Source organism: Pyrus communis, chromosome 12, assembly GCF_963583255.1.
Source record: "Pyrus communis chromosome 12, drPyrComm1.1, whole genome shotgun sequence".
Taxonomy (NCBI): domain Eukaryota; kingdom Viridiplantae; phylum Streptophyta; class Magnoliopsida; order Rosales; family Rosaceae; genus Pyrus; species Pyrus communis.
The window spans coordinates 23132045-23157017 of NC_084814.1; the positions used below are offsets into that span (position 1 = coordinate 23132045).

The window sequence follows — 24973 nt, forward strand, 5'->3', positions numbered from 1 at the left end:
AAGCTCCAAAACATGAATGGCACATTGGCCAGCCACTTGCAAACCAAGAAAACAAGAGAAACTCACAACTAAAAGGTGTGGAAAATGGCCCTGGAAAGTGTGGGATCTCTGCTCTCAATGTTTTGGGGCATTTTGTCTTTGAATGACATGAGGATATTTTAAGAAAATGTTGTTCTCTTATGAGATAACCCTTCTCAACTAATTAAATACGGACGTTGTCCCCAACTTAATTGTATTCGCAGTTCACCAAACGGGAGATTATAGTTGTATTTTAGTTTGTCAAGTTTCCGACCTGGGACCTTACATTGTTCAACGGAAATAGCGAGACTGTATATTTGACCTATTGGTAAGGTTTCTAAATTGAATTCATGCATTCAACTAGCAGAAATGAAATACATGAGCAAGATACAATCAGAAGGTAAAGTTCATGATAAACTTAGAACAATTTTCTCAAAGATTTAATTTTACCAGTCTCAAATGGTAACTTTCCCTAATGACATTGAAGATTCCAATTGCCAGTCGTTGTTGGAGCCGGTGAAAGACCTTTTACCGCCGTTTTCTCCATGCCGGTGTCACTGGACTCGTCCCTGGTGGCAGGTCATAGGCATCCCATTCCCCTATAGGCTCTCTATCTCGAACAAATCCGAACTAGCATCACTCTCGGCATCTTCATTCATCACTGGAGCTTTTGGAATGGCATCCGAAGTTAGCATGGACAATCTCCTCTCAGAATTTATTGCGACATTGTCTTCCTTCATCCTTTGGGATCCAAACACCTCGAGCAATTTCTGGGGACCTTCTTGTTCTTTCATTGTCTTCTCTTCCAACCGTGATTTACCTGCCAATTTCTGCGCACCGGAGTTCAAATTTGCCAATGCGATATGCTCTTCCTTGTTTGACCTTTCAAAGCTGGAGTAGTACACCTCATCTCTTGCCTTAAATCTTGGTTGAGGCTGCTTAGCAGGATTGTGATCAATATTCCCAACGTTTTGCTTCCTAAAATCTTTATCGCCGCGACCTCCATGACCGGCATTCATCTCATGAACAGATACGGATTTCTTATCTGAGCAAGATCCATTGCAGCTAAAACTCGAAAAGATATTGATTTTTCCATTAACCTTTTTCTTCTTGCTCTGAGACGGGGTTCTCATCGAAGATAACAAGCCGCTTTTGCTGTTCCAACTCGCTTCAGAACAAGTACTAGGAGTTCCTGGCCTGCTCGTTGGTTGCTTGTGCTGCTGACCACCCCTATTTTCTTTCTTCTTCTGCCCGAATTTGCTTGTGTCATAGTCCACAAGTCGTGGACCGTCATCTTCCAGCATCATGCTGAAATATTTCTCCGCACCAAAGACGCTGGTTTCACCCTCAGCCTTCGTGGCAGGAGGGGGATTCGGAATATGAACTGATCCTGCAAGCTTGACTACAAAGGTACCTTCTGCTTTTCTGAGGTGAGAAGAAAACGAAGCGTCCTGACTACGAGTACCGTTGTTGGCGTCTCCTTCCATGGCTTCTACTGAAGCTTGATTGTTTGAGTATGTTTAAATTTAACAAAGGGAGAAAGCACAAAATTAGAAAAGGAATTTTGGAAAGACAAGGAGCTTTTGGAGGGTTGGACTTTGGAGATTGACAGGCTTCTTGAGAACCAGTTCCTGTAGGTAGGCTTGTGGGAAGGTCCTACATTCTTGGGGCTTGATTGCAACCATTCCACCATCTCTTTCCCTCATCACATGTAAGTGCCGTGTACTCTTCAGTTTGCACTAAATAATATGTGGGACAAGGACTTCCATGCAACGGAGAGATGCTATTTTGTTACGATCCCAAGCCAATCGCTAACTAGCCATATGAAAAAGTTAAAACACACAATAGTGCATGACTGACTTGAGATAACGTCACAACGATGTCCCGATAAGTTTAACATTATCAAGGGGTTTGCATTTTATACAGATAAGTTAAGCTAATTTGTATTAGCACACTTGAAATTCAAGAACATTGTAAATTTCCTTACTCCATACTTCGTATTAAAATTAAATTAATAATAAAATTGAATTAAATCGTTAATTAATCAAGTTAAAAAAGAGAAGAAAAACTAAACATTAACTCAAAAGAAAATGCTGTAGAACTTGAACATTTTAGGACCAAGAAAATGAAAAAAATCACTTAATTACTTAAAGAAGAGGGGTGAGAACAAGGCAATCAACAAAAATGCTATAGGAGACGCGCCCCTTTTGCTTCTTATTCATTCCGAAGTTGTAGCTTTGTCTTCACCGGCAACCCAGTACCGTTTAACCGCAAACAATACCTTTTCAGGAACAAGAGGGCCGTCTTCATGGTCCACCATTTTCGTGTTCCATCTCATTCCTCTCACAAGTTGGCTCACCTTGACTAGCACATCCATGTGATCACGAAATATCACTGCTCCTTCAGGCCGTAGAATGCGATCCATCTCCAAAAGAATGTCTTCAGCATTGCACCTGCATTGGCCTTTTATTAGTACAAAAAGATCGAGTGCCTTTGATTGATTGGAGAAACACCATTTGCAACCAATAGTAACAAGCAGGGTCAAAAACGACGTACTTGTCCTTGTACAAGCTGAAAACACCGTTTGCGTGAATAAGGTCATATGTCCTTGGATACGTGGAGAAGGCTTCACACCTGGAGGAAGATAAAAAAGATTATCAAGCAGAATAGCATGTCAAGAAAACATAATTACGAAGGCCAAGAGCATGACTCTGGACGAATGATTGGTTTTAAGCAGCAAGACAGATGCTATTTTACATCCTAATCCTCAGCATATTTAAAATCCAGTTTGAGAACATTATTGTCGCAGAGAAGAACAAACAGAAAAGAAATGTTCGAGAATTACCAATCATGGTAAATGCCAATCAATCCACGTTCAAATATAACTCCCAATGTGTCTTTCTGAGCTATTGTAGGCATAACATTCATAACCCACAATTTAGGAGAGTCGAGAGCAGCAGCAAAACTTCCCAGACCGGCATTCATATCCATAATGTTGCGGTACCTTCCTGTATCCATTAACTTGTTAGTCCTCTTATAAGCATTTACGTGTTTCTTCCATGCCTTATTGTCCTCCTGGAATGTCTCAGCAGATACATCCGGGACAGAATCACTAGATATTCTGAAAGGTAAAGCATTAAGCCTCTCCGGGAATGGCTTCCATGGCCCACCAGCATCCTCATTGGCATCAGAAGTCTCAGGATAAGGAGTTACACACAACTCCATCTTCTGGTACCTATGAAACAGAAAAAGGTTAAATACTGCTTTGGAAATGGCAAAAAAAGCTCAAGGTAAACTGATAGCCAATAAAAGTTCAATCAAAATTGTAAAAGAGTCAGTAGATCAAATAAAGTGATATACCAAACATCATCGGCATTATTGGATTCACACATATTCGGTTGGGGATCTTGGTCACGACGATACTCAGAAGTTGTTAGTTTCCTCCAGATGGCAATTTCACCCTTCTCATACTTCTTTTCCCAGTTGAGAAGTTTCGCAACCTCTTCAATCTTCCTCTGTTCTTCCTCAAGTTCTTCTTTAGGGCGCTGCCACGCTACATAATTATTCCTCCAGTTAATAGGAGGACCCGAAAGCACCCAATAACCACCAGGTCTTAGAACCCGGTCAACTTCCATCATGTACATTCCATCTGCAGAAGAAGTCCAAGGATGATTTCACGTCATAAATGATATCCTTACCTAAAAGTTATGAAAGCTTGCCTTTTTTCCAAAAAGAAAATGAGGAATGAAAATCACTTAAACTTCATAAAACGTAAAGCAATATCAGTGGCTAATTTATGAGCATCACCATTTGCACCCCACGGTATCAGGCAACGAGAGCAGTGAGCCATGTCAAAGGCCCTAGAAGGGTAAGGCAGCTTTATAGTTCCGAGGACGCCAATAACTGCCGGAACACCTCTTTCCAGAGCAAATTGAACTTGTGCTTCATGAGAGTCTCTTGGTGCGAATGACATTGCTATAACATTTTTCTTAAATAGGTAGGCACCCCAGCTGGCAACCTATGAAGCATGAACCAACATGGGTGATAAATCAAATTCTAAGACAACGTGCAATAACTGCTAGGTGTTTGAAAATTGGGTTGTAAGTTTCAACGAGGGACAAGAGTACGGATGTGTTTGAGAATAGCAGTATTTACAGCCAAGACATTAAAAAGAGCAGAAAAATGAAAAAAAGAAAGAAATTAAAATTACCCCACATCCAGTGTCCAATGCAGTTCTAACCATCCCATTGTCCATTGGGATCACAGCTGCAAGTTCATTGATATATGCATCTGCTCCATGAGGAAACTGTGTTCCACCACCAGGAAACCTAAACACGTTGCCCTCGTACTGAATCCAGTTCTGAACAGCCTTCTCAACTGTCAGGCTTTTATAGGGAGCATTGGCATAAGGTACATAGTCACGGCTTTGGGGCCATCGAAATGGAGTCACATAGCCTTTGGGTGCCGGAATAAGGCAATGTAGCTTCGCTTCTTCAGGCGGACAATGTCTTTCCCTGTAATTCATATTTTCTCGAGGGAAAGTCATTGCTCGCATTTGATCTTGGCAGGGAGTGTAATCAATATAGCGATCGCCGCATGATTTGAACTCCTTGCCAACTCCTTCAGAATCGTCAATCCCACCACGATGGGTCTCATAATTCAGATTGGATAGGATACTGCAGTCTGTCTGTCTGGTAATCTCCACAGCTATGCTATCTCCCTTCCCAAAACCACTTCGCTGCCACGCACCCAATATGTAAAAGAAACAACACAGGCCAGCTACAATGACAATTGACATGGAGCTTCGACTCCTGTTGTCTCCTGAGTTCCCTTTTGTCGCCATGATGTGCCTAAATGTATTTTGGGATCCCGAAACCAATTAGGACATTTTCCAAATAAATGAAACGAGATCCTTAAATGTCTAAAAGTGCAGAAAGTATGTTCCATATTCTATCCAAACTCCACAACTACTTGACTACCTTGATGAGTTGAGGTAAAAAACAAATCAAATTTTCGAAAATTTATTATTTGGAACCTCAATTCCACTCGAAACAAATTACACATTGGTCGAAACACAAATCATTGAATCGTATAATTGCAATTCCACTGTTTCATTTGTTCCCCATTTTCTTTTTCTTCTTAGGTAAAGTCTCACAAACTCGAAAAATCGAAACTAACCAACAATTCGTCAATCACAGTTACTCCAAGAAAATCAAGTACAAAGCACACCACAGCAAAACGGGATTCTAACAAACTAATAAAACTATCAATTAAATCCCATAAAATAAAATAATCAGAAAAAAAAATGCAGCCTGCGTAAAGAACACAGAATCCGTATCCAAATCAAAAGGATCGAGAGGTCTTACGGATCTCAGGGAGCGAAAAGCACGAATCTTTTTCGGGTCGGATCAAATCAAACGTATCTTTCACCTCCAGCAATCCATAACCCACGACACAGACGGAGACATCCAGAGAAAAAAAAAAATCAAAAAACAAAAAAGACGACAATTTTATGCGAGAAAATGAGGCAGAAATCGTGGGCAGCGGCTAAAATTCTGACACGAATTTGATTTCGGAGGCGGGACGAGTGGCTCTGCCGTTCTTCTTCTTTCGTTGTTTAACTGGAAAGACAAAGTACGATGAGGCCGAGTATGCTTTTGTTGTTCTTCTGTGTGTTTGCGCACACTGTTTCAATTCAGTTTTTTTTTTTTTTTTTTTTTTGGGGGTCGGGGAAACACTGTTTCAATTGAAGTTAGTGACTTTAAGATCGCATGTTTACGATAAATTTTTAATTATGACAAGAATACAGATGGTACATCATATGTATTTATGTAAGTAGTGAAAAATTTTAATGTTTAAGTTATTAATTTTTTAACACACATAACTCATTATTTAGACAAGGACACGCGGTGTACTATATCATTGATAATTAAAAAATCTTTCAGGGTTGATGATGCTTCCACCCAATCAGATCCCGCCATTTTAGTTCCCAATCGGTTGGGTCCCGCGGCAACAGGAAAAACATGAGGGGTTGTGTTGGGGAACGACGTCGTTGAAGGGTAAAATAGCACACAAATTTTGGGCCAAAGATGATGGCTTTGCTTTTTGGTGAAAGGGTAAATTTGAAAAGGTACCGTATGTTTAAGTAAATTTGGTGAAAGTCTGGTGTGAGAATTACGTCGAATAAAAGGTCTTGAGATGACAGTAAGCTCGTGGTGGGACCCTATTTGAAGAAGATTAAATGTATAAATGACATGATTTGTTCGACCGTGAGTCACATTGTGAATTGTAAGTTCTAACCTTAACGAGCATTTTCGAGGATTAACTTGCTTTCTATTTCCCATTACTCAAAAAGGAAATTGTCCTTATGTGGAATCGAATTTTTAAAATTTTAACCCTACAAAACAATCAAAATACGGATGAGATAAAAAAGACAACCATCGGGGCAAACGATGCAATAATAGCTTTGGTTAGAGCAAAGCTCAAAATGACATAACTAAATTATTGTTTAGCTGATGATAGATTTCGGGCCAAGGCCGAAATGGATCAAAGAATTGAACACGTTTCCAATACCTTGATCTTTTAAGTGCATACAATTTTTTTTTTGTAAATTACGGACAAAAAAAAGGGAGTGTTAAGCCCACTATACTGTTCACTTTAACAAAAAATCACTTTTTACACTAAAAAGTCAATATTGGTACTATTCACTTTACCCCTTATTTTGTTCTTATCATTAAAACTCAAAGTTTTCAAACCCTTTTAATTAGTTTTCCAAAAAAAAAAATGCTAACACCAGTCTAAGCTTATATAAAGTACCATTTTTACTAACACATTAAAGACATTTAGGGCCTCTTTTATTAAGATTTAGAAATACAACGACTCGACTTGAGACACCCTCAAACATTACTCGAGCTCAATTATTATTATTTTTTAAATTGTTATTATTAAGGAGAGGGGAGTAGTGTGTTGCACAATGCTCTTATAGACATGTATACAAAATGCGGGAGCATGACCCGAGCTAAAGTTGTGTTTGATAAGGAAGCGCTTCTTGCTTTCCAGAGAATGTGTGCTGGGAAAGTTGAACCGAACTCTGTTGCATTCATCGATTTTATCAGCGTGCGATCGTGTTGGTTTGTTTGACGAAGGTCTGAACTTGTACGAGGAAATGCGCAAGTCTTACCATATCAAGCCCATAATCGAGCACTGCGGATGCGTGATTGATATGTATGCAAGAGCAGGAAGGCTAGAGAAGGCCGGCAAGTTTGTGAAAAGTATGCATGTAGAGCCAAATGCAGTTGTTTGGAGGCTGTTGATAATGCGTGTAGAGTGCATGGCGATTTCGTTGGGGGATTATGTTTGGTAAATTGGTTCACAAAACTATTTCAGTACCTTCAACAGATCACATGAAAATCCAAATTTTCAGGACTATTTCAGACACAACTAAATTCATATGCGGATTATTCTAGGGCAACGACTACACCTGTTTGAGTTAAGAGAATTCAACCATTCAAAATTCTCAAAACTGGATTACAAGCAATTAAAGGGAAGATTATAATATAGCTAATGGTGTTCTGAAACTTGTATATTTCATTCAACCCCTTTGTTCTTTTTATCCTTCCAAAACAACAGAAGTTGGAGCAAAGTAAAAATGAAACCACAAACCTGCCCTCAATGGAAATCCAGAAAACATTCTCCATCATCATCAAGTGTACCCCCACTTACAGGCGTCCCTTGCGAAAACTTCCCATTTGAAGCAGTTTCCAATTGATTGTCCAGCATAAAATGTTTCAATTCATCGATGACATGTTGCACCCTCCCGGTTATCTCCAAGCACAAGCCTTTTGTTAGGGTCTTGTTTGCCTTTCTACCTTGAACAGGCTTCTTACTAGGGCCCGGATCCACAAAGACTGGTTGTACTTTAAGAGAAAGGTTTGGTTTGATGCAGTTTACTTCCTTTTCATCCTGGGGCCTTAATATTCTGCTTTCTGATTCTACTTCAGAAGCTTCATCTTCATTTACAAGGACCTGCGGAACACAAAATATGGGATGGGCAAAATGCATGTTTAGGAAAATGCGGTTTAAAGCTGCGAAAGCAATATGGAAGTATACAACAACAAATCTCATAAGAAAAGTTTTACAACAACAAACCGTACTCATACAATCACACAATCTACGAAGTTATAATTACCTTGCGACCAACCAAGTCAAAAGATACAACTACTTTACTTTGTTTGATCTGCTCAGCTTCTACAATCTCCTCCTACTTCTTTGTCAAAAGTTCATTTTCATGGAAGTAATAAAAAAAGGATTAGGGATGAAGATGTGAGTGAATTTAACATACAAACATGCACAAATTTTATTCATATTATGTTTTCCAAAAATGGAGCGAGAAATTACGAACCTCCTTTTAACAACCAAATATTCCCCTCAATTTCATAGTTGTCACTCTGGTCATCAATAACTATAGTACGTGTTGCAGAATCTCGATCATACTCAACGAGTCTCTTTGCATAAGCTTCTGCTACTGCTTCAGCATCTGATGTGGGAGCAAAATTTTCCTCCAAACCAGCATACATGATGCCTTCCTTTAGCATAAAAGCTCCACAAAAATTGCAAGGCCCCTCGCCCCCTTGCTCACAGACTATCTTCCTGCAAGATAAACAATTGCTCACAAGTCTGTGCGCGACGGGCTTGGCATGAGCATTGTTAAATCCCACATTGCCCAGGGGAGTGGATCTTGTAAGCCTTATATGTATATTCACATCTCTGCCTAGCATGAGACCTTTTGGGAGCTCACTGACTTCGGATTCCGTAGGAACTCCGAAGTTAAGCGAGTTTGCACGATAGCAATCCCATGATGGGTGACCCACTGGGAAGTTCTCGTGACAGTTCCCAAAAACAAAACCGTGAGGGCATGGTGGGGGCCCAAAGCGGATAATATCGTGCTACGGTGGAGTCGAGCCCAGGATGTGGTGGGGGCCCTGGCTGGGACGTGACAATTTGGTATCAAAGCCTAGGGTTGGCAGTCATGCATATCTTGTGAATATTCTAATTATTTTGGTGTCTTCTATCAGAACTATGTCGTCTCGTAGAGAGCCACGTTCCTCGGCTGAGTCTAATTTCCCTGATATTGCTCAGTTAGGGGAAGTTATAATCAATGTTATTCAGTCTTTGCTTCGCCTTCTCCAGATGACTCCCCTGGAAACTATGTATAATTTGAAGTTGGATAAGTTTGTGGGTAATGAAGGACATGAGGGAGCTAAGCAGTGGCTCAATCATCTTGAGAAGACTTTTCGTTTGATGCAAAGACAGGGAAATCTCCCTAAGGATAAGTAGGTTGAGACGACTACCTGGATTTTAGGTTAGGAGCCTGCATCCTAGTGGAGACAGAAGTCTTATCAGTTATCACCAGAGAAAGCTGCTGATTCGGAAGTTTTTAAACGGTTATTTTATAAGAGATTCATTCCTCCAGAGCATATAAATTGTAAGAAGCAAGAATTTACGCACCTAAAATAGGGAAAGATGATAGCTAATGAGTACTACAGGAGGTTTACTGATTTGTCTCGCTATCACCTGGAGATTGCTGCTAATCCGGTGGAGATGCTCCGTCATTTTAGGTTGGGTACTCGAAAGAAGTGACTCCCTGTTTCAGGTAGGACCCAACCTAAAACGACAGAGCATGTCCACTGGATTAGCAGCAATCTCCAGGTGATAGCGAGACAAATCAGTAAACCTCCTGTAGTACTCATTAACTGTCATCTTTCCCTATTTCAGGTGCGTAAATTCTTGTTTTTTACAATCTATATGCTCTAGAGGTATGAATCTCTTATGAAATAACCGTTTAAAAACTTCCTAATCAGCAGCTTCCTCTGGTGATAACTGATAAGACTTCTGTCTCCACCAGGATGTAGGCTCCTGACCTAATAACCAAGTAGTCGTCTTAACCCACTTATCCTCATGGAGATTTCCTTGTCTCTGCATCAAACGAAAAGTTTTCTCAAGATGATTGAGCCACCGCTCAGCTCCCTCATGTCCTTCATTACCCACAAACTTATCCAACTTCAAATTATACATAGTCTCCAAGGGAGTCATCTGGGGAGGGTGAAGCAAAGACTGAATAACATTGACTATAGCTTCTCCTAACTGAGCAATATCGGGGAAACTAGACTTAACCGAGGAACGTGGCTCTCTACGAGACGGCATAGTTCTGATAGAAGACACCAAAATAATTAGAATATTCACAAGATATGTAGGACTGCCAACCCTAGGCTCTAATACCAAATTGTCACATCCTAACCCGGGCCCCCACCACATCCTGGGCTCGACTCCACCATAGCACGATATTATTCGCTTTGGGCCCCGACCATGCCCCACGGTTTTTTTTTTGGGAACTCTCATGAAAACTTCTCAGCGGGTCACTTATTATGGGATTACTCTCGTGCAAACTCGCTTAAATTCGGAGTTCCTACGGAATCTGAAACCAATAAGCTCCCAAAAGGCCTCGTGCTAGGCAAAGATGAGAATATACATATAAGGCTTACAGGACCCACTCCCATGTGCAATGTGGGATCTAACAACGCTCATGCCAAGCCCGTCGCACACAGACTTGTGAGCAATTGTTTATCTTGCAGGAAGATAGTCTGTGAGCAAGGAGGTGAGAGGCCTTGCAATTTTTATGCAGCTCTTGTGCTGAAGGAAGGCAGCACATATGCTAGTTTGAAGGAAAGTTTTTCTCCCACATCAGATGTTGAAACAGTAGCAGAAGCTTATGCAAAGAGACTCGTTAAGTATGACCGAGACTCTACAACACGTACTACCGTTATTGATGACCAGAGTGACTACTCTGCAGCACATACCACAGTAGCAGAAGCCTTATATGTATATTCTCATCTCTACCTAGCACGAGGCCTTTTGGGAGCTCACTGGCTTTGGATTCCATAGGAATTCCGAAGTTAAGCGAGTTTGCACGAGAGCAATCCTATGATGGGTAACCCACTGGGAAGTTCTCGTGAGAGTTCCCAAAAACAAAACCGTGAGGGCGTGGTCAGGACCCAAAGCGGACAATATTGTGATACGGTGAAGTCTAGCCCATGATGTGATGGGGGCCCAGCCCGGGATGTGACAAGCATGGCTCTACCTGGTTGAATACAATTGATCATTTAGCAACCTCTGCAAGTGAAACGACTTTCCCTGCTTTCTTCTTCTTAGAATTACCTGGGTTTGTATTATTTGAACTTGAAAGCTGCTTCACCTGATTGCTGGAAGCTGCTTGATCACTGAAGACTTTAGCCATTTTCGGTGTTTTTAACAGTTTTTTGGTTCCACTTACAGAACCTTCATTTGAGGGTGGTTTAACATAGGCATGCAAACTTGAGGTTGAAACAACAGGGGTGCTGCTGCAAAAATATGAGCGACCCCGTTTTTGCAAATATTCCTCAATCACAAATTTGCCGACCTTCTGCCCGATTATGTTTTGCATAGAAAACATGTAATCTTAAATACCAACATACAAATATATACATCTGCGGTTCTAGAAGTAAAGGAACTACACAAACAATCATTTCTTTCTTCAATTCAGTAACACTCCAATATTCCATCACACCACCTAAGGCTATCTCCAACCAATGACTGGCCAAATGGCTCGTTTTAGCCCTCTGGCCCTCCAAGATTCTCCAAGACATTAATATTTTAATGAACAGTACGTGACCATATTTGTCTCCATCTCTAACCGAGGGCTAAATGGCCAAACATAATTTATTATTTAAATTTAAAAACTACAACAACTTAAATTCAAATCCAACAACTTAAATTTAAAAACTACAACGATAACTGGCCAAAAAAACCAAAAAATTAGAACTTAAATTTAATGAATGGTTTAGGTATTTATTTTTAATATAAATATATTCCTGTCGGTTATAACCGACATGAATGCTTTATTTTCTGGCCAGCCCTCTAGCCCTCTCCGATTCCGTGGGGCCCTCTCATATTTCATAGCTCTCTGGCCTAACCCTCGATTGGAGACGGTTTTCGAGCTATTTTTCACCATCTGGCCCTCTGGACCCTTCGGTTGGAGATGGTCTAATAACTTTTACCTAGTTCAACTCGGATACGGTATCTCAATCAACAACCATAAAAGTTATTTTGAATCCCCAACCAAACTGCATACACTCTCAAATAGACGAAAGATATACCCTAGCATTCGTCTCAAAGTCCAGTCCAAAACAAGAACCCCATAAGACAAAAGGAAAAACTCAATTGTTCTAGTACAAGTTGTTTGCCAAATTTCAAATGTACTCCAATAAAACACCACAACATTCCTAATTCGAATTGTCCAAACCAACAACGAAAGCTTTCTCATTAGATCCCAATCGGCACCTCTCAAGTCTCAACCCCAAATTGCAATCAACAATTGGGTTAAACACACCCACAAATCCAATACCAACATAAACATTTTCACTGAATTTTACACAAATTCTAAGAATTTGCACAAAACTGTAAACCCAAGAACATAAATTAATTGGAGAAAAACAAGTAAGAAATTAGGCTCACGTCGAGGTATTCTTTGGCGTCATGAGGATCGGTGAGCTCGCAGTAGGAGACCAAACCTGATATCATATCCTTATCCAAACCCCCGGTTTCCATCTTCCCGCAGAGATCCACCAACGCCTTCTCTAGCCATTCTCCCACCGCCAACATTTTCTCTCTCTTTCTAAAAGTTTCGAGCTTTGTCTATGCTTTTGACGATCGGAGACGACGAGTCTGGCAGCGAGGGGGATTTTGGTGATACTATAGTACGCTTATTCACGAGGCCTCATGCGGCCTATCTCACTGATCTTGCCAAGTCAAAGAAAGGAAGTGTATAATGGGACCAGAAAGAACAACTTATGTGATTGCCTTCACATGACTTTTTGTGTTAATAATACAATTTCATATAAATGAAAACTACCCATATCTTTATCTTGTTACATTGAACGCCATTGTGATAATGTATATGTGACAGTATATCTATGTTATATAAGTCTAGGACTATAGAAAGGTTTGAGCATCAAGTCGTCTGGGTTTTTATTATGCAGTTTGAGTCACATTTTTCCATAAATATTGGGCCTTGAGAAAATATTAGGTCAAACAGTATGATTTCATTGCTTGTTTTAAGGGTGGAAAAAAAAAACCAAGAAAACCGAACCGAAAAAATCTCAAACCAAAAATCTCGAAAATTTCAGTACCTATTACTGAACCGATCTCAAAAATTCGGTATGGGAATCGGTCTCAGATTTGCATTTGTTCGGTAATCCCAAACCTCACCCAGTCACCCTAACTCAGTCACTCTGTCGACCTCACCTCGCTGGAGAATAACTTGTTTTGGAACTGCCCTTATCGCTATCGTGCTGAAATTCGCCGCCAAGGAATTCAAAGTATGTAATTTTCTAATTGATTATTTGAGTATTATTGGAAATTTTGGATTCTCGTTCATCAGTGTCTATACAAGAACCTAGGGAATTTGCGGTAGAGAATGGTTTATGTGGGATGCAAATTAAATAAGGAACCAAGATGAATTACAGAATAATTCAAGCTTTGAAACTCTGCATGCGTTCTATCCACATTTTAGAAAATTGAAAATAGTATAAAAATCAGCATGAATCAAGTTGATTTCAATTCTTCATTATGTTCCCAAAATAAAAATCTATAAAATTAGGATGTTTTAGTGACTGATCAGACATCTCCATTTTGGGGTTTTGCCGAAATTCAATGTAAGTCTCGAGTCTCTATCATGTATATAGGTTGTTTTAGTGACTGAAGAGATTAGGGTGGTGTTCAATTTTGAATGCGAGTCTTAAATCGACATGAAACAAGTTAATTTCAATGTCAATATTATATTCCTAAAGCAGACTCGTATAATTTAGGATTTTGTACAAATTCTAGAGCAGGTCTTTAAGTTCCAGGTGTGAAAGCTATTTTTTTTGTCATTGGGGGGAAATGAAGATGCAGCAGGGCAGGGTATGGTGAAAGGAGCTTTGGGAGCTGTAGTAGTCTAATTTCTATAAGTTGATCTTGTAGCTGTTATTTATCCTACTGGATTTTTAAGCCATTTTATGCCTCATATTATCAGTCTCTAGTCTTAATTCAGATGTCATTTCTGTCTTCTATGAGTTTTTATCTTCTAGTATTATTGGATTTTCCCTTCAAGTTATTCCTAGTAAGAAACAACCCTACTGTCCAAATTGTTCCTTTGTTTTTTCTCTTGTTGTACAATGAAGTTTCTGTCTAATAAACTCAGTCTATCTAGAGTTTGTTCCACCAGCATAGTATAGAGTCTAGCAACAAGTTTTCCAATTGATTATTTCGAAATTTTAAAAAATTTGGTTTAGAATTAATCTTGAAATTGAGAATTCCGAAAATTTCGATTTAGGAATCGAGACAAGAGGTTGGTTCGGTCTAACCACTTAATATCAACAAGTACGTTGATATTTTTCCGATTATCAACCCATCTTTTATTTGAAAAGTAAACGGCGACGTGACCACATTTTATTGGCTAAATGGATAAACGCCCCTCGTTCAAGAATTTCCTCTTGGGTCCCACTTATAAGATGACATGGCGGGATCATAATTGTAACTCGACCAAACGGAACTAAACACTCGCAGCAGAGGATCCAGTCCTGGTACTTCTTCTTCTTCACCTCTCCAACTCTGCAATTGAAACCCTAATCTCCCCAATTTTGGGAAATTATAGCAACAGCAACCATTACAATGCATTCTCTGCGTTCAACTTTAGGTATTGCCCTTATATTCGGAGATTATTTACTTTACGTACCACGGTACCAGTTAAATCCTGCTGATAAACAAATGAAGTTTTGATCTTTTTTTGGTTGTGAGATAAAGCACAGAACGCCAAGAGGTGAATCTTTCTCTTAATCCCAGCTAGTAGGAATTCATTTTTTTGTTACTTTTTACAGTTTCCCGGCAACCAAACAGACCCTTTAATTGTCTTCTTCCGGTTAAGTAAATGCTGCTGATGCTGATGAATTTTTGTGTCTAAGTTGAAAAAAGATGATAGCTTTTTGTTTCTTTCTTCCTTTTGTGGATTCAGGATAGCTAAAGCTTGAGGCTTCAAATTCTTGTGGATTATGGGTTGTTTTGTTATCGTCTGCTATTAGTTTTTGAATTATTCGAATGAGTCGGGTTTTACTTCCTAAGCATGTTGCTGCCGTTGTTAAGTGTCAAAAGGATCCGTTTAAAGCGCTCGAAATGTTTAACTCGGTGAAAAAAGAAGATGGGTTTAAGCACACATTGCTAACTTACAAATGCATGGTTGAAAAACTCGGGTTTCATGGCGAGTTTGAAGCCATGGAGCGTGTGATTTCCGAGATGAGGATGAATGTTGATAATAGCTTACTAGAAGGAGTGTACATTGGAGCCATGAGGAGTTATGGAAGGAAAGGAAAGGTTGAAGAAGCTGTTAATGTGTTTCAGCGGATGGAGTTTTATAATTGTGAGCCCTCGGTTCAATCTTATAACGCAATCATGAATGTGCTCGTTGAGTATGGATATTTCAATCAAGCGCATAAGGTGTATATGGGGATGAGAGATAATGGGATTGATCCGGATGTGTATACTTATACAATACGGATAAAGTCTTTCTGTAAGACTAGCAGGCCTCATGTTGCTTTGAGACTGCTTAATAACATGCCTACCCAGGGGTGTGAGTTCAATGCCGTTGCATATTGTACAGTCATAGGTGGATTTTATGAAGAGAATTACCGGATCGAGGCATATGAATTGTTTAAAGACATGCTCGGGCTAGGTGTATGTCCTAACATTACCACATTTAACAAGCTTATTCATACATTATCCAAGAAGGGTCATGTCCAAGAAATCGAAAAACTTCTCAACAAGGTTCTGAAGAGGGGTGTGTCTCCGAATTTGTTTACATTAAATATTTTCATTCAAGGGCTCTGCAACAGCGGTTCACTTAATTTGGCTGTCAGAATGCTGGATGGTTTTATGATGGAAGGTTTAACTCCAGATGTTGTCACGTATAATACATTGATCTTTGGCTTGTGTAAAAACTTCAAGGTTGAGGAAGCAGAGGGCTATATGCGTAAAATGGGGAACAATGGATTTTGGCCTGATACCTTTACCTACAACAGTATTATCGATGGATATTGCAAATTGGGTATGATACAAAAAGCAGATAAGATTCTCAGTGATGCCATTTTCAAGGGATTCATACCCGATGACTTCACATATTGCTCTTTGATTAAGGGTTTATGCCAGGATGGCGAGATCGACCGGGCCCTAGCTCTATTCAATGAGGTATTAGGAAAGGGATTCAAGCCTAATATTGTTTTCTATAACACGTTGGTAAAAGGGTTGTCTCAGAATGGGCTTTTCTTGGAAGCTTTGCAACTGATGAATGAGATGTCAAGCAATGGTTGCAGTCCCGATATCTGGACTTACAACTTGGTTATAAACGGGTTGTGCAAGATGGGTTATGTATCTGATGCCAGGAAACTAATGAATGATGCTATTGCCAGAGGATGCCTTCCCGACATATTTACTTTCAATACATTAATAGATGGTTACTGTAAACAGTCGAATCTGAATAGTGCTCTTGAGGTCATTAGTGGCATGTGGAGTCATGGTGTTACCCCTGATGTGATCACGTACAATACTGTGTTAAATGGCCTTTGCAAGGCTGCCAAATACGAGGATGTGATCCGTACTTTTCAAGCAATGATGGAGAAGGGGAGTGTTCCTAACATTATTACATATAACATACTTGTAGAAAGCCTTTGCAAAGCCCGGAAAGTGACCGAGGCCTTGGACATGCTACAGGAAATAAGAAACAAGGGCTTGACTCCAGATATTGTTTGTTTTGGCACGTTGATTAATGGTTTGTGTGGCAATGGGGATTTGGATGGAGCATATGACCTATTTACAAGAATGGAACATGAATATAATGTATCTCATACAACAGCGACATACAATATCATGATCAATGCTTTCTGTGAAAAGCTTAACAGTAGTATAGCACAAAAACTATTTTGTGAGATGGGTGACAAAGGATGTGCCCCCAACTGTTTCACTTACCGTGTCATGATTGATGGTTTCTGTAAAGCAGGAAATGATGATCATGGGTACAATTTCCTCCTGGAGAAGATCGAGAAAGGGTTCATTCCATCACTGGTGACCTTCGGAAGAGTGCTAAATTGTCTTTGTGCGAAGCATAGAGTTCATGACGCTGTTAGTATCATCTACCTTATGGTGCAGAAAGGCATTGTTCCTGATGTTGTTAGTACAATCTTCGAGTCTGATAAGAAGGAAATAGCAGCACCCAAGATTGTTGTAGAAGATTTGTTGAAGAAGGGTCATATAACTTATTATGCCTATGAACTTCTCTATGATGGAATTAGAGATAAAAAGGTAGTTAAGAAAACACAAAAGAGCTTCAAACGAGGTGTTTCCACGACTTCAAAACAAAGTCCTTGAGTGTTGCAAAAATACAGCTCTTCTTTTATGGAGCATATACTTCTTCAGTCCTGATATGGCGGTAAGCGCAATGATGGCATAAACTTGAAGTAACAAACTTTTTTACCAGTGCTCTTGTAGCTTCGGAGGGTAAGTGACTGCTGAACTTTTGGTACTTGTTCCATCTTTTTATTTATTTTTTTTATTTTTTTTATTTTTTATTGTTGCCGCCTAGGTTTCATTATGAATAGCTTGCTCAGCCTCTAAATCACTGATCACTAAGTGGCTAACTGATGTTAATGTTTTTCATTACTGAATCTTGACTCCCCCGTGTTGTCTGTTTAACAGCCTTGTTTGCCACAGAACTTGGCGGATGCTTTGAATGTTGAAACTTGAGTATCATGTTTGGGGCCTTTCGGACTTCCAACAACAAATTTGGTATAGGGAACGGCATGGATAACTAATCATCCTTTGTAAAGACGGTGGACAATTGGTGCTTATTACCGAATCCCTATATATTTATTAAGTTAAATATTTTGATGAAACTGAAAATGACTTGGCATCGGTTTATATTTTCACAGAAACTGCCCCGAGAGTGCCAATTCTGGAAATTTTTAACTGTTTATAACGAAGATGATTCGAGTTAAATTTTTATGCTCTGTTTAACTGGAGGAAGCATGCAGGTTTGTATGTCACTTTGTTCTTATTATTCTGCTTCAAAACTATCTGATCTTTCGTTGTACTTGTATAGAACAACGAAATTAAGATATTAATGTTTTTCGTTACTAAATCTTGGCTCCCTCGTGTTGTTCGTATGGACAGACTTATGATATAATCATGATTTGCACATGTTTTCAGGTTTTAACGTAGAACGTCTGAGTTATCTCGCATAACAAACAGGCGGCACGAGGCAAGGAAGATGTGAACCCAGGTGCCCCTTGAACAAGCGGATTGTGTAGGGCCTGCTCTGTTGTCTTATAAAGCGTCTTGTAGATACAGGAATACACATGTTGGAGAATATATAGGTTGGTATGAATGTATTAGAGTTATAGAATACACTTTGGTTTTACTGGACCTGTGCCATCGGAAATCCGAGAACGTAGTTTTGGGCATTCATCACGTTGCCGGACAGAAGAAATGTTGAGAAAGATCTTAATACAATTTTGTAAACGTTATTTCCATCAAAGAAGAAATGAATTTCAACGAGTAAAACGCACTTGTAGTGTACAAAAACCATCTGTTGGCTGCTTACATATGAATTACGATCTAGAAGTTGGAACGACGTTAAGATCAATCAATTTCGATGAGTTCTGTCGTGGGTTCAAGCTCCAAACCGTCCCATAAGTTGAGCAACCATCTCTGTATAACAATGATGTCCGATAGGCGTTTACACGAACTTTGCAACATTGGCCACAGTTCTCTCGTCCTGCAGTCTGTTTCTTCGTTGATTTGGCAGCAAGAAGAACTACATCCAAACAAAAAGAACAGTTACAGGAAAATGATTCTTCCTTTTTTCATCGAAAATTGCGTGTGCCTTGATCTTCTTCCCTCTGTATTTGTAATGATCGGTTAGTTAGGCTTTTCGGTCCAGCTTGGCCTCAGATCTGCTTAATCCCAAACTTATGCCCGCCTCGGCATGCTTGTTCAAATCTATGTGCAGTAAGTACAAGTGTCTGTCTGATTCCAAAGTGAGACTGTATTTCGCTACACAGAACCAACGAAAACATGGAATGAGAAACGAAGTATGAGACATGGTAAAAATGTTCAAACCCCATCTGTCACGGAGAAATCACCAGCAGTCTGACTTGCCAGATCATATTATACTTGTAGCTCACACAAAGCTCCAACCAGGTTCCTTTCTCATATCAGTTCCCTTTATCTGGTTTCTAATCTTGATGACTTCTTCCCACTGGCCCACATCTGCATACATGTTTGAAATGGAAACATATGCGCCAGGATCCATTGATGGCTCCAACTCCATCATCTTGTTAGCTACTAGCTTTCCAAGCTCCATATCGCCATGAACTTTACAAGCAGCATGCAGTGTTCCCCATATTAAGGCATCGGGTTTAATAGGCATATTGTTAATGAACGTTGCAGCCTCTTTCAGTCTGCCTGATCGACTAAGAAGATCAACCATACAGGCATAGTGACGATCACCAGGCTTTAGGCCATAGTCTTGAACCATTGAATTAAAGTAGAAATAAGCTTCTTCAACCAATCCGTTATGGCTACAGGCAGATAAAAGTGCAACAAAAGTCACTGAATCAGGCCTGATTCCTTGTTCCCTCAAAAGCTCGTATGCTCGTAAAGCCTTTGCGCCTTTCCCGTGTTGAGCATAGCTCACAATCATAGCTGTCCAACAAACTAGATCCGGCTTCTCAATTTGATCAAATGCTCTGAGGCAATCTTCAATGCTTCCACACTTTGAGTACATTGTCACTAGTGAACTGCCGACAGAAACATGTGAATTGAAGCCAACTTTCGTGATGTGGGCATGCAGTTGAGTCCCAATACTTAATCCATTCAAAAGTGCAATGGCCCCAAGAATGGAGGAAATTGTGAAGGAGTCAATAGTCAAATCTGCCATCAGCATATCATAAAATAGCTGAAGCGCCTCTTCGACATACCCATTTTGGGCATACCCTGAAACCAAAGAGGAACATGCAACCTCATCCTTTTGTGGAAGCATATCAAACACCCTCCTCGCCAATGATAGAGCACTACATTTTGAGTACATGGCCACAATTGCCCCACCAAGTACATCTTGTTCAACTCCTCTGCGAAGAGCGTGACAATGAATTTCCTTACCAGTCCATAGGGAACGCAAAGCAGAACATACGGTTAGAATTGCAGTTAAAGTCATCTGGTCAGGTACAATTTCTTCTAATGGTATCTCTCTATATAGCTGAAGGGCTTGATCTGCAGAGCCATGTTCCACAAAACCGGAAATCATTGAGGCCCATGAAACATTGTCTTTGTCAGGAATTTGCTGAAAAACTTTGTAAGATTCCTCTAGACTATCACACTTCGAGTACATTGTGAAAAGAGAACTACCAACAGAAACATCAAATACCAACCCACTTTTAAGAGTGTAGCTGTGGATCTGTCTTCCTAGATTTAAACAGTCTACAATGCTCAAGACACTGGAAGTACAAAACTTATCTGGTCTCACACTTTCTTGAAACATTCTCCGGAACAATTCAATTGACCTTCCAGAATTTTGATTCTGAGCAAAAGAAGATATTATTGCTGCCCATGTCCCGAGATCCTTTATATTTTCCATCTCTCTGAACACCATCTCGGATAGATCGACTGCTCCTATTTTTGAATATGCGTTAATTAACGCTGACCCCACAACGGCAGCTGAAAAGAATCCAGATTTCAAAATCAAAGAGTGAATTTGGGTTGCCTCTTCAGTCATGGATGGTCTAGCACATGCAGTAAGTACACTCGTAACAGTGTACTTATTCATTTGCTCCCCGACTTTTCTCATTTCTCCAAAAAATTTGAGGGCAGAAATATAATCGTCCTTGTGCACAAAACCGGAAATGATGGCAGTCCAAGAAACCACATTACGGGTTGGCATACGTTTGAATTCCTTGACAGCTTCATTCATTTCTCCACATTTGGCATATAAATCTACAATAGTAGTCCCAACAAAGACATCTTCTGCACCGCGTTTAATCACCAACCCTTGCACTTCCTTCCCAACTTCAATTTCTTCAAGTGCAGCACAAGCGGTTAAAACACTAGAAAATGTAAAACTATTTGGCAACAGGAATCCACGGAACATTTTCTGAAAAAGATGCAAAGCAACCCTGTTCTCTCCATTTCTCACAGCCCCAGAGATAATAGCATTCCAACTCACAACATTCTGACATGAAACATCATGAAAAACCCTCAAAGCATCTTCAAAGCTGCAATTTTTCGCAAACAAGTCTATCATTCCGGACTGAACATAACCATTCGGAAAGAACCCATTTTTAATTGCAAGCGAATAAACCTGCTTCCCAAAAATAGGCGCTTGCAAGGCATTGCAAGCCGAAAGAACACTCCCATAGGCAAACTCATCGGGCCCAAAACCCAAAGCGTGCATCCTACAAAACATTTCCCATGCCTTCTCGAATAACGAAATGTGGTTATAACCCGAAATCATGATATTCCACGAAAAAACATTTCGGTCAGCAATTAAATCAAACAGCTTGAGTGCATCTACCATGGCAGCGGACTTACAATACGAATCAAGCAATGAATTCGAGAGGAAGTTATTGGATTGAAGTAAACCGGTTGTGATCAAATGGGTGTGTACGATTTTAGTGATTCTAGCAGTACACTGTCTTGATTTTGCATAATCATTGAAGAACTGAAAGGGGTCAAATCGACTGGGAATTTGGTCGTTTTCGATGGGGAAAAAAGATGGGTTTTCCGCAACGGCAAGCGAAGATAGAAACTTGAGTTGAAAGAGTGAGATTCTGGAAGGGAGTTTTGGATTGAGGAGAGAATTCATTTGGGTTCGTGCAGAGGAAAAGGAGAGCATAATGATTTTGTCACAGATCATTTTGAATAAACGCGGGAACGTATGAATCTGTAATAACCTAGCACTGGGTGGCCACAAATATTTATTTTTTAATTAAGATTCTGGGTCTAATTATTGCAATCAGTCAAGATGGCCGAGTTGGTCTAAGGCGCCAGTTTCAGGTACTGGTCCGAAAGGGCATGGGTTCGAATCCCATTCTTGACAAATTAATTTTTCTCTTTTTTTTGACATCAAAAGTGCAGCTACTAATATTTTGTTAGTTATGACCAAGAAAATTGTATCAGCAATTGTTTTCCTGTCGACCGAGGCCCCTCTGCTTTCGAAACGTTGAAAACTTGGGTGCACTAATCTTTGTTTAGGCAGACTTGTCGAGCAAGTTAAGTAAATGGTTTAAACTAATCTTCTTTCCCAAGCAAAAACGTGGTCAAATTTCAAAGAATATGACGAAAGATGGATGAAAAATTCTATATAAAAGGCCAATCTCGCAGACTTGAACCCAGAAAACTAGGCCGTTGCTTGCAGTGGGAGAGATGGAAGGCGAAAACGGAGTAAAACTACACGGGATGTGGGCTAGTACTTACTCTAAGAAAGTGGAACTCGCTCTCCGGCTTAAAGGCGTACCATACGAGTACATAGAAGAAGATTTGAGCAACAAGAGCCAGCAGCTCCTCCAGTACAATCCGGTTCACAAGAAGGTTCCCGTACTTGTCCACAATGGAAAACCGATCGTTGAATCGTACGTCATCTTAGAGTACATTGATGAAACTTGGAACAATGCTCCTAAAATCCTGCCTGAAGATCCTTATGAACGAGCCAAAGTTCGATTCTGGGCCTCTTATATCCAGCAACAGGTGAGCCAATGTCCTTGTTTTTATGTTTGCCTGTCTTTTCAATCATCAATCATCATCATGCTTAATTTTGTTGATGCAGTTGTTCGAGGGCATGAGCCGGGTGGTGACAAGTGAAGGTGAAGCGCAAGAGAAAGCGCTCGAGGAAGTGTTTGCGAGGCTGGGAGTGTTTGAAAAAGGAATGAAGGAGTACCTTCGCGGAGGAGATCCGTTCACCAACGGTGAGAATCTGGGACTCCTGGACATACTGATGGTTGCAACATTTGGTCCTTACAAAGCTCATGAACAAGTCCTTGGTTTCAAAATGTTGGACCCAGATAGGAATCCGTTGCTGTTCTCATGGGTAGCTGCAATGAATGAGCATCCACTGGTGAAAGAATTAGACCCTCCTCATGACAAGCTTGTTCGGCTCCTTCAGTTTATCAAGCAGACGAGTCATGCTCGATCGCATTAGTTAACCACGTATCGGTGGAATACATTTGTTATGTAATAAATGCATCACCCGTCACGTAAAATGGTAAGACTTTGCTTGAAATATCGCCCTACGGCATATTTTCAATCTGTATCCATCCGAAATTAATACGTTGTGTGTAATACTGAATCAAAGAAACGGATGACAACAAATTTGGTTCCAATAATTTTTATCATCTCATAGTACTAGTCAAAATTTCTCACTTGCATATCACAAAAATAGTTCGCTTTCTATTTGCTTTTTGAAGCCTGCTTTTCTTTTGCCTTCTGAATCTTCAAAACCTTCTTCACAATCTTCTGCTCCTCCACCAAAAAGGCTCGGATGATCCTGCAATGCCATTACAAGAAATATAGTCGGTTAATCAAAATTTCACTAAACAGGAAGAGCGCAAATAAACCACACAACTCGATAAGTAAAACTTGAAGAAATACAAACCTCTCTCTGACAGCTCCACCGGACAGCACACCTCCATAGGCACGGTTCACAGTCCTCCTGTTCCTTGATAGTCTAGACCTCTTATATTCAGCGGGTCTCAAGTGAGGAATCTGCAATGGTGGTGAGTGAGAACTTAGAAAAGGGTAGACTATGCCACAACACAGTTTCTCAAGACGGGAAGCAGAAAGCAAACTATAAGTGGCGGGAAAAAGGAAATACAACGTACTTCATATCATCAATATATATATATATATATATATATATATATCAACATGGCATCCCTAACTTTCCGTAAACACCAATTGTGACAAATTAAGCTCGTTATGCAATAATCTTAACTCCTATGCATATACATACGACCGCAACCATTTAAAAGAAGAAATTGCACAAAATAATTGATTTCCAGTATTAGCAACATATGCGATAAACCAAAATGCTTAATGTGAATCCTTGTTTTCCTAATTACAACACTAAAGTCAACATCATATCAGGTATACATTTCTTGCGGGAAAAAATAGAAATCAGTGATCAGAAGACTGAAAACAAAAGTTTGAACTTAGAACCAAAACAAGTCGTAGCCCCAAACAATCAACTCACCCCTTGGATTCTCTTTCCAGTAACAGGACATTTGGGTCCACTTGCTCTCTTCTTAGAGGTCTGATACACGAGCCTTCCGCCTATATATCAAAGCACAGGTATAAGTGAAACCCCGTCCACACATAACCAACAGAATGGAAAACTTTACAATACATTTAAAATGCAAGCGCAGGAATGAATTAATTACGATCCAAGTAAACTATGATCTATGACATACAAATGAAGTAAACTAAAGTTCAGCATTGTTTCAAACACTCCAACTCAGAGACGTACAATCAAATGCATAGAATACGAAGAGGCGGAGACAAGAAACGGGCATTTAGCTAGTCGAAGCCAGTAAAACCAATTACATGGTAACCATCTCACTCTTAGATATAAAGACTTCAAAACTGCAGACGATGCAGATTCTTATTTTCATCAATTTTCATGTTCCCATTTCAATTTTGCTCCATATTTCAGATCAAGGAATTCCTATGAGACGGAGGCTCAGGGCAAAAGGGGTAGAGGAAGAACCAGGAAGACTTGGAGAGGGACTTTAAGAAAAGATATAGAGAACTTGAAGCTAACGGAATACATGGCGCAAAACCGCACGCAATA

The 24973-nt window shown here is 40.0% G+C and overlaps 6 protein-coding genes, 1 non-coding gene and 1 pseudogene across 8 annotated transcripts in view; 3 read left to right on the forward strand and 5 right to left on the reverse strand.

The window, feature by feature from the left end:
• Positions 1–617: 617 nt before the first annotated feature.
• Positions 618–1505, reverse strand: LOC137710210 (protein PHYTOCHROME KINASE SUBSTRATE 3-like). The gene has a single exon (XM_068449150.1). It carries the CDS (start codon positions 1503–1505, stop codon positions 618–620), a length of 888 nt encoding a protein of 295 aa, XP_068305251.1.
• A 519-nt stretch (positions 1506–2024) lies between these two features.
• On the reverse strand, positions 2025–5665 carry LOC137711047 (probable methyltransferase PMT2). Its single transcript, XM_068450245.1, has 7 exons — positions 5385–5665; positions 4229–4868; positions 3826–4036; positions 3379–3667; positions 2864–3253; positions 2575–2652; positions 2025–2471 (listed from the first exon to the last, which is right to left on the reverse strand). Exons 2-7 carry the CDS (start codon positions 4859–4861, stop codon positions 2237–2239), a joined length of 1836 nt encoding a protein of 611 aa, XP_068306346.1. The 5' UTR covers positions 4862–4868; positions 5385–5665; the 3' UTR covers positions 2025–2236.
• Positions 5666–7686: 2021 nt separating this feature from the next.
• Positions 7687–12714, reverse strand: LOC137710211 (uncharacterized; annotated as a pseudogene).
• A 1968-nt stretch (positions 12715–14682) lies between these two features.
• LOC137710916 (putative pentatricopeptide repeat-containing protein At1g74580) lies at positions 14683–18698 on the forward strand. The gene is made up of 5 exons (XM_068450076.1): positions 14683–14911; positions 15104–17634; positions 17833–17977; positions 18066–18167; positions 18343–18698. The coding sequence occupies exon 2, from the start codon at positions 15187–15189 to the stop codon at positions 17503–17505; it is 2319 nt and encodes a 772-aa protein (XP_068306177.1). The 5' UTR covers positions 14683–14911; positions 15104–15186; the 3' UTR covers positions 17506–17634; positions 17833–17977; positions 18066–18167; positions 18343–18698.
• Positions 18699–18848: 150 nt separating this feature from the next.
• On the reverse strand, positions 18849–22045 carry LOC137710915 (pentatricopeptide repeat-containing protein At1g74600, chloroplastic-like). The gene has a single exon (XM_068450075.1). The coding sequence runs from the start codon at positions 22043–22045 to the stop codon at positions 19316–19318; it is 2730 nt and encodes a 909-aa protein (XP_068306176.1). The 3' UTR covers positions 18849–19315.
• Positions 22046–22147: 102 nt separating this feature from the next.
• On the forward strand, positions 22148–22228 carry TRNAL-CAG (transfer RNA leucine (anticodon CAG)). The gene has a single exon. It is a non-coding gene; the product is annotated as a tRNA-Leu (tRNA).
• Positions 22229–22547: 319 nt separating this feature from the next.
• Positions 22548–23335, forward strand: LOC137711137 (glutathione S-transferase U9-like). Its single transcript, XM_068450345.1, has 2 exons — positions 22548–22875; positions 22955–23335. Exons 1-2 carry the CDS (start codon positions 22555–22557, stop codon positions 23324–23326), a joined length of 693 nt encoding a protein of 230 aa, XP_068306446.1. The 5' UTR covers positions 22548–22554; the 3' UTR covers positions 23327–23335.
• A 52-nt stretch (positions 23336–23387) lies between these two features.
• The window catches only part of LOC137711136 (large ribosomal subunit protein eL34-like), a 78240-nt gene continuing 76654 nt past the window's right edge, over positions 23388–24973 (reverse strand). For both annotated transcript variants that reach the window (XM_068450344.1, XM_068450343.1), the window contains 3 exons: positions 24377–24456; positions 23780–23889; positions 23388–23671 (listed from right to left, as the gene is read on the reverse strand). In XM_068450344.1, the coding sequence (XP_068306445.1) occupies positions 23575–23671; positions 23780–23889; positions 24377–24456 (287 nt within the window). In that variant the 3' untranslated portion in view covers positions 23388–23574. The remainder of the gene's footprint in view (positions 23672–23779; positions 23890–24376; positions 24457–24973) is intronic.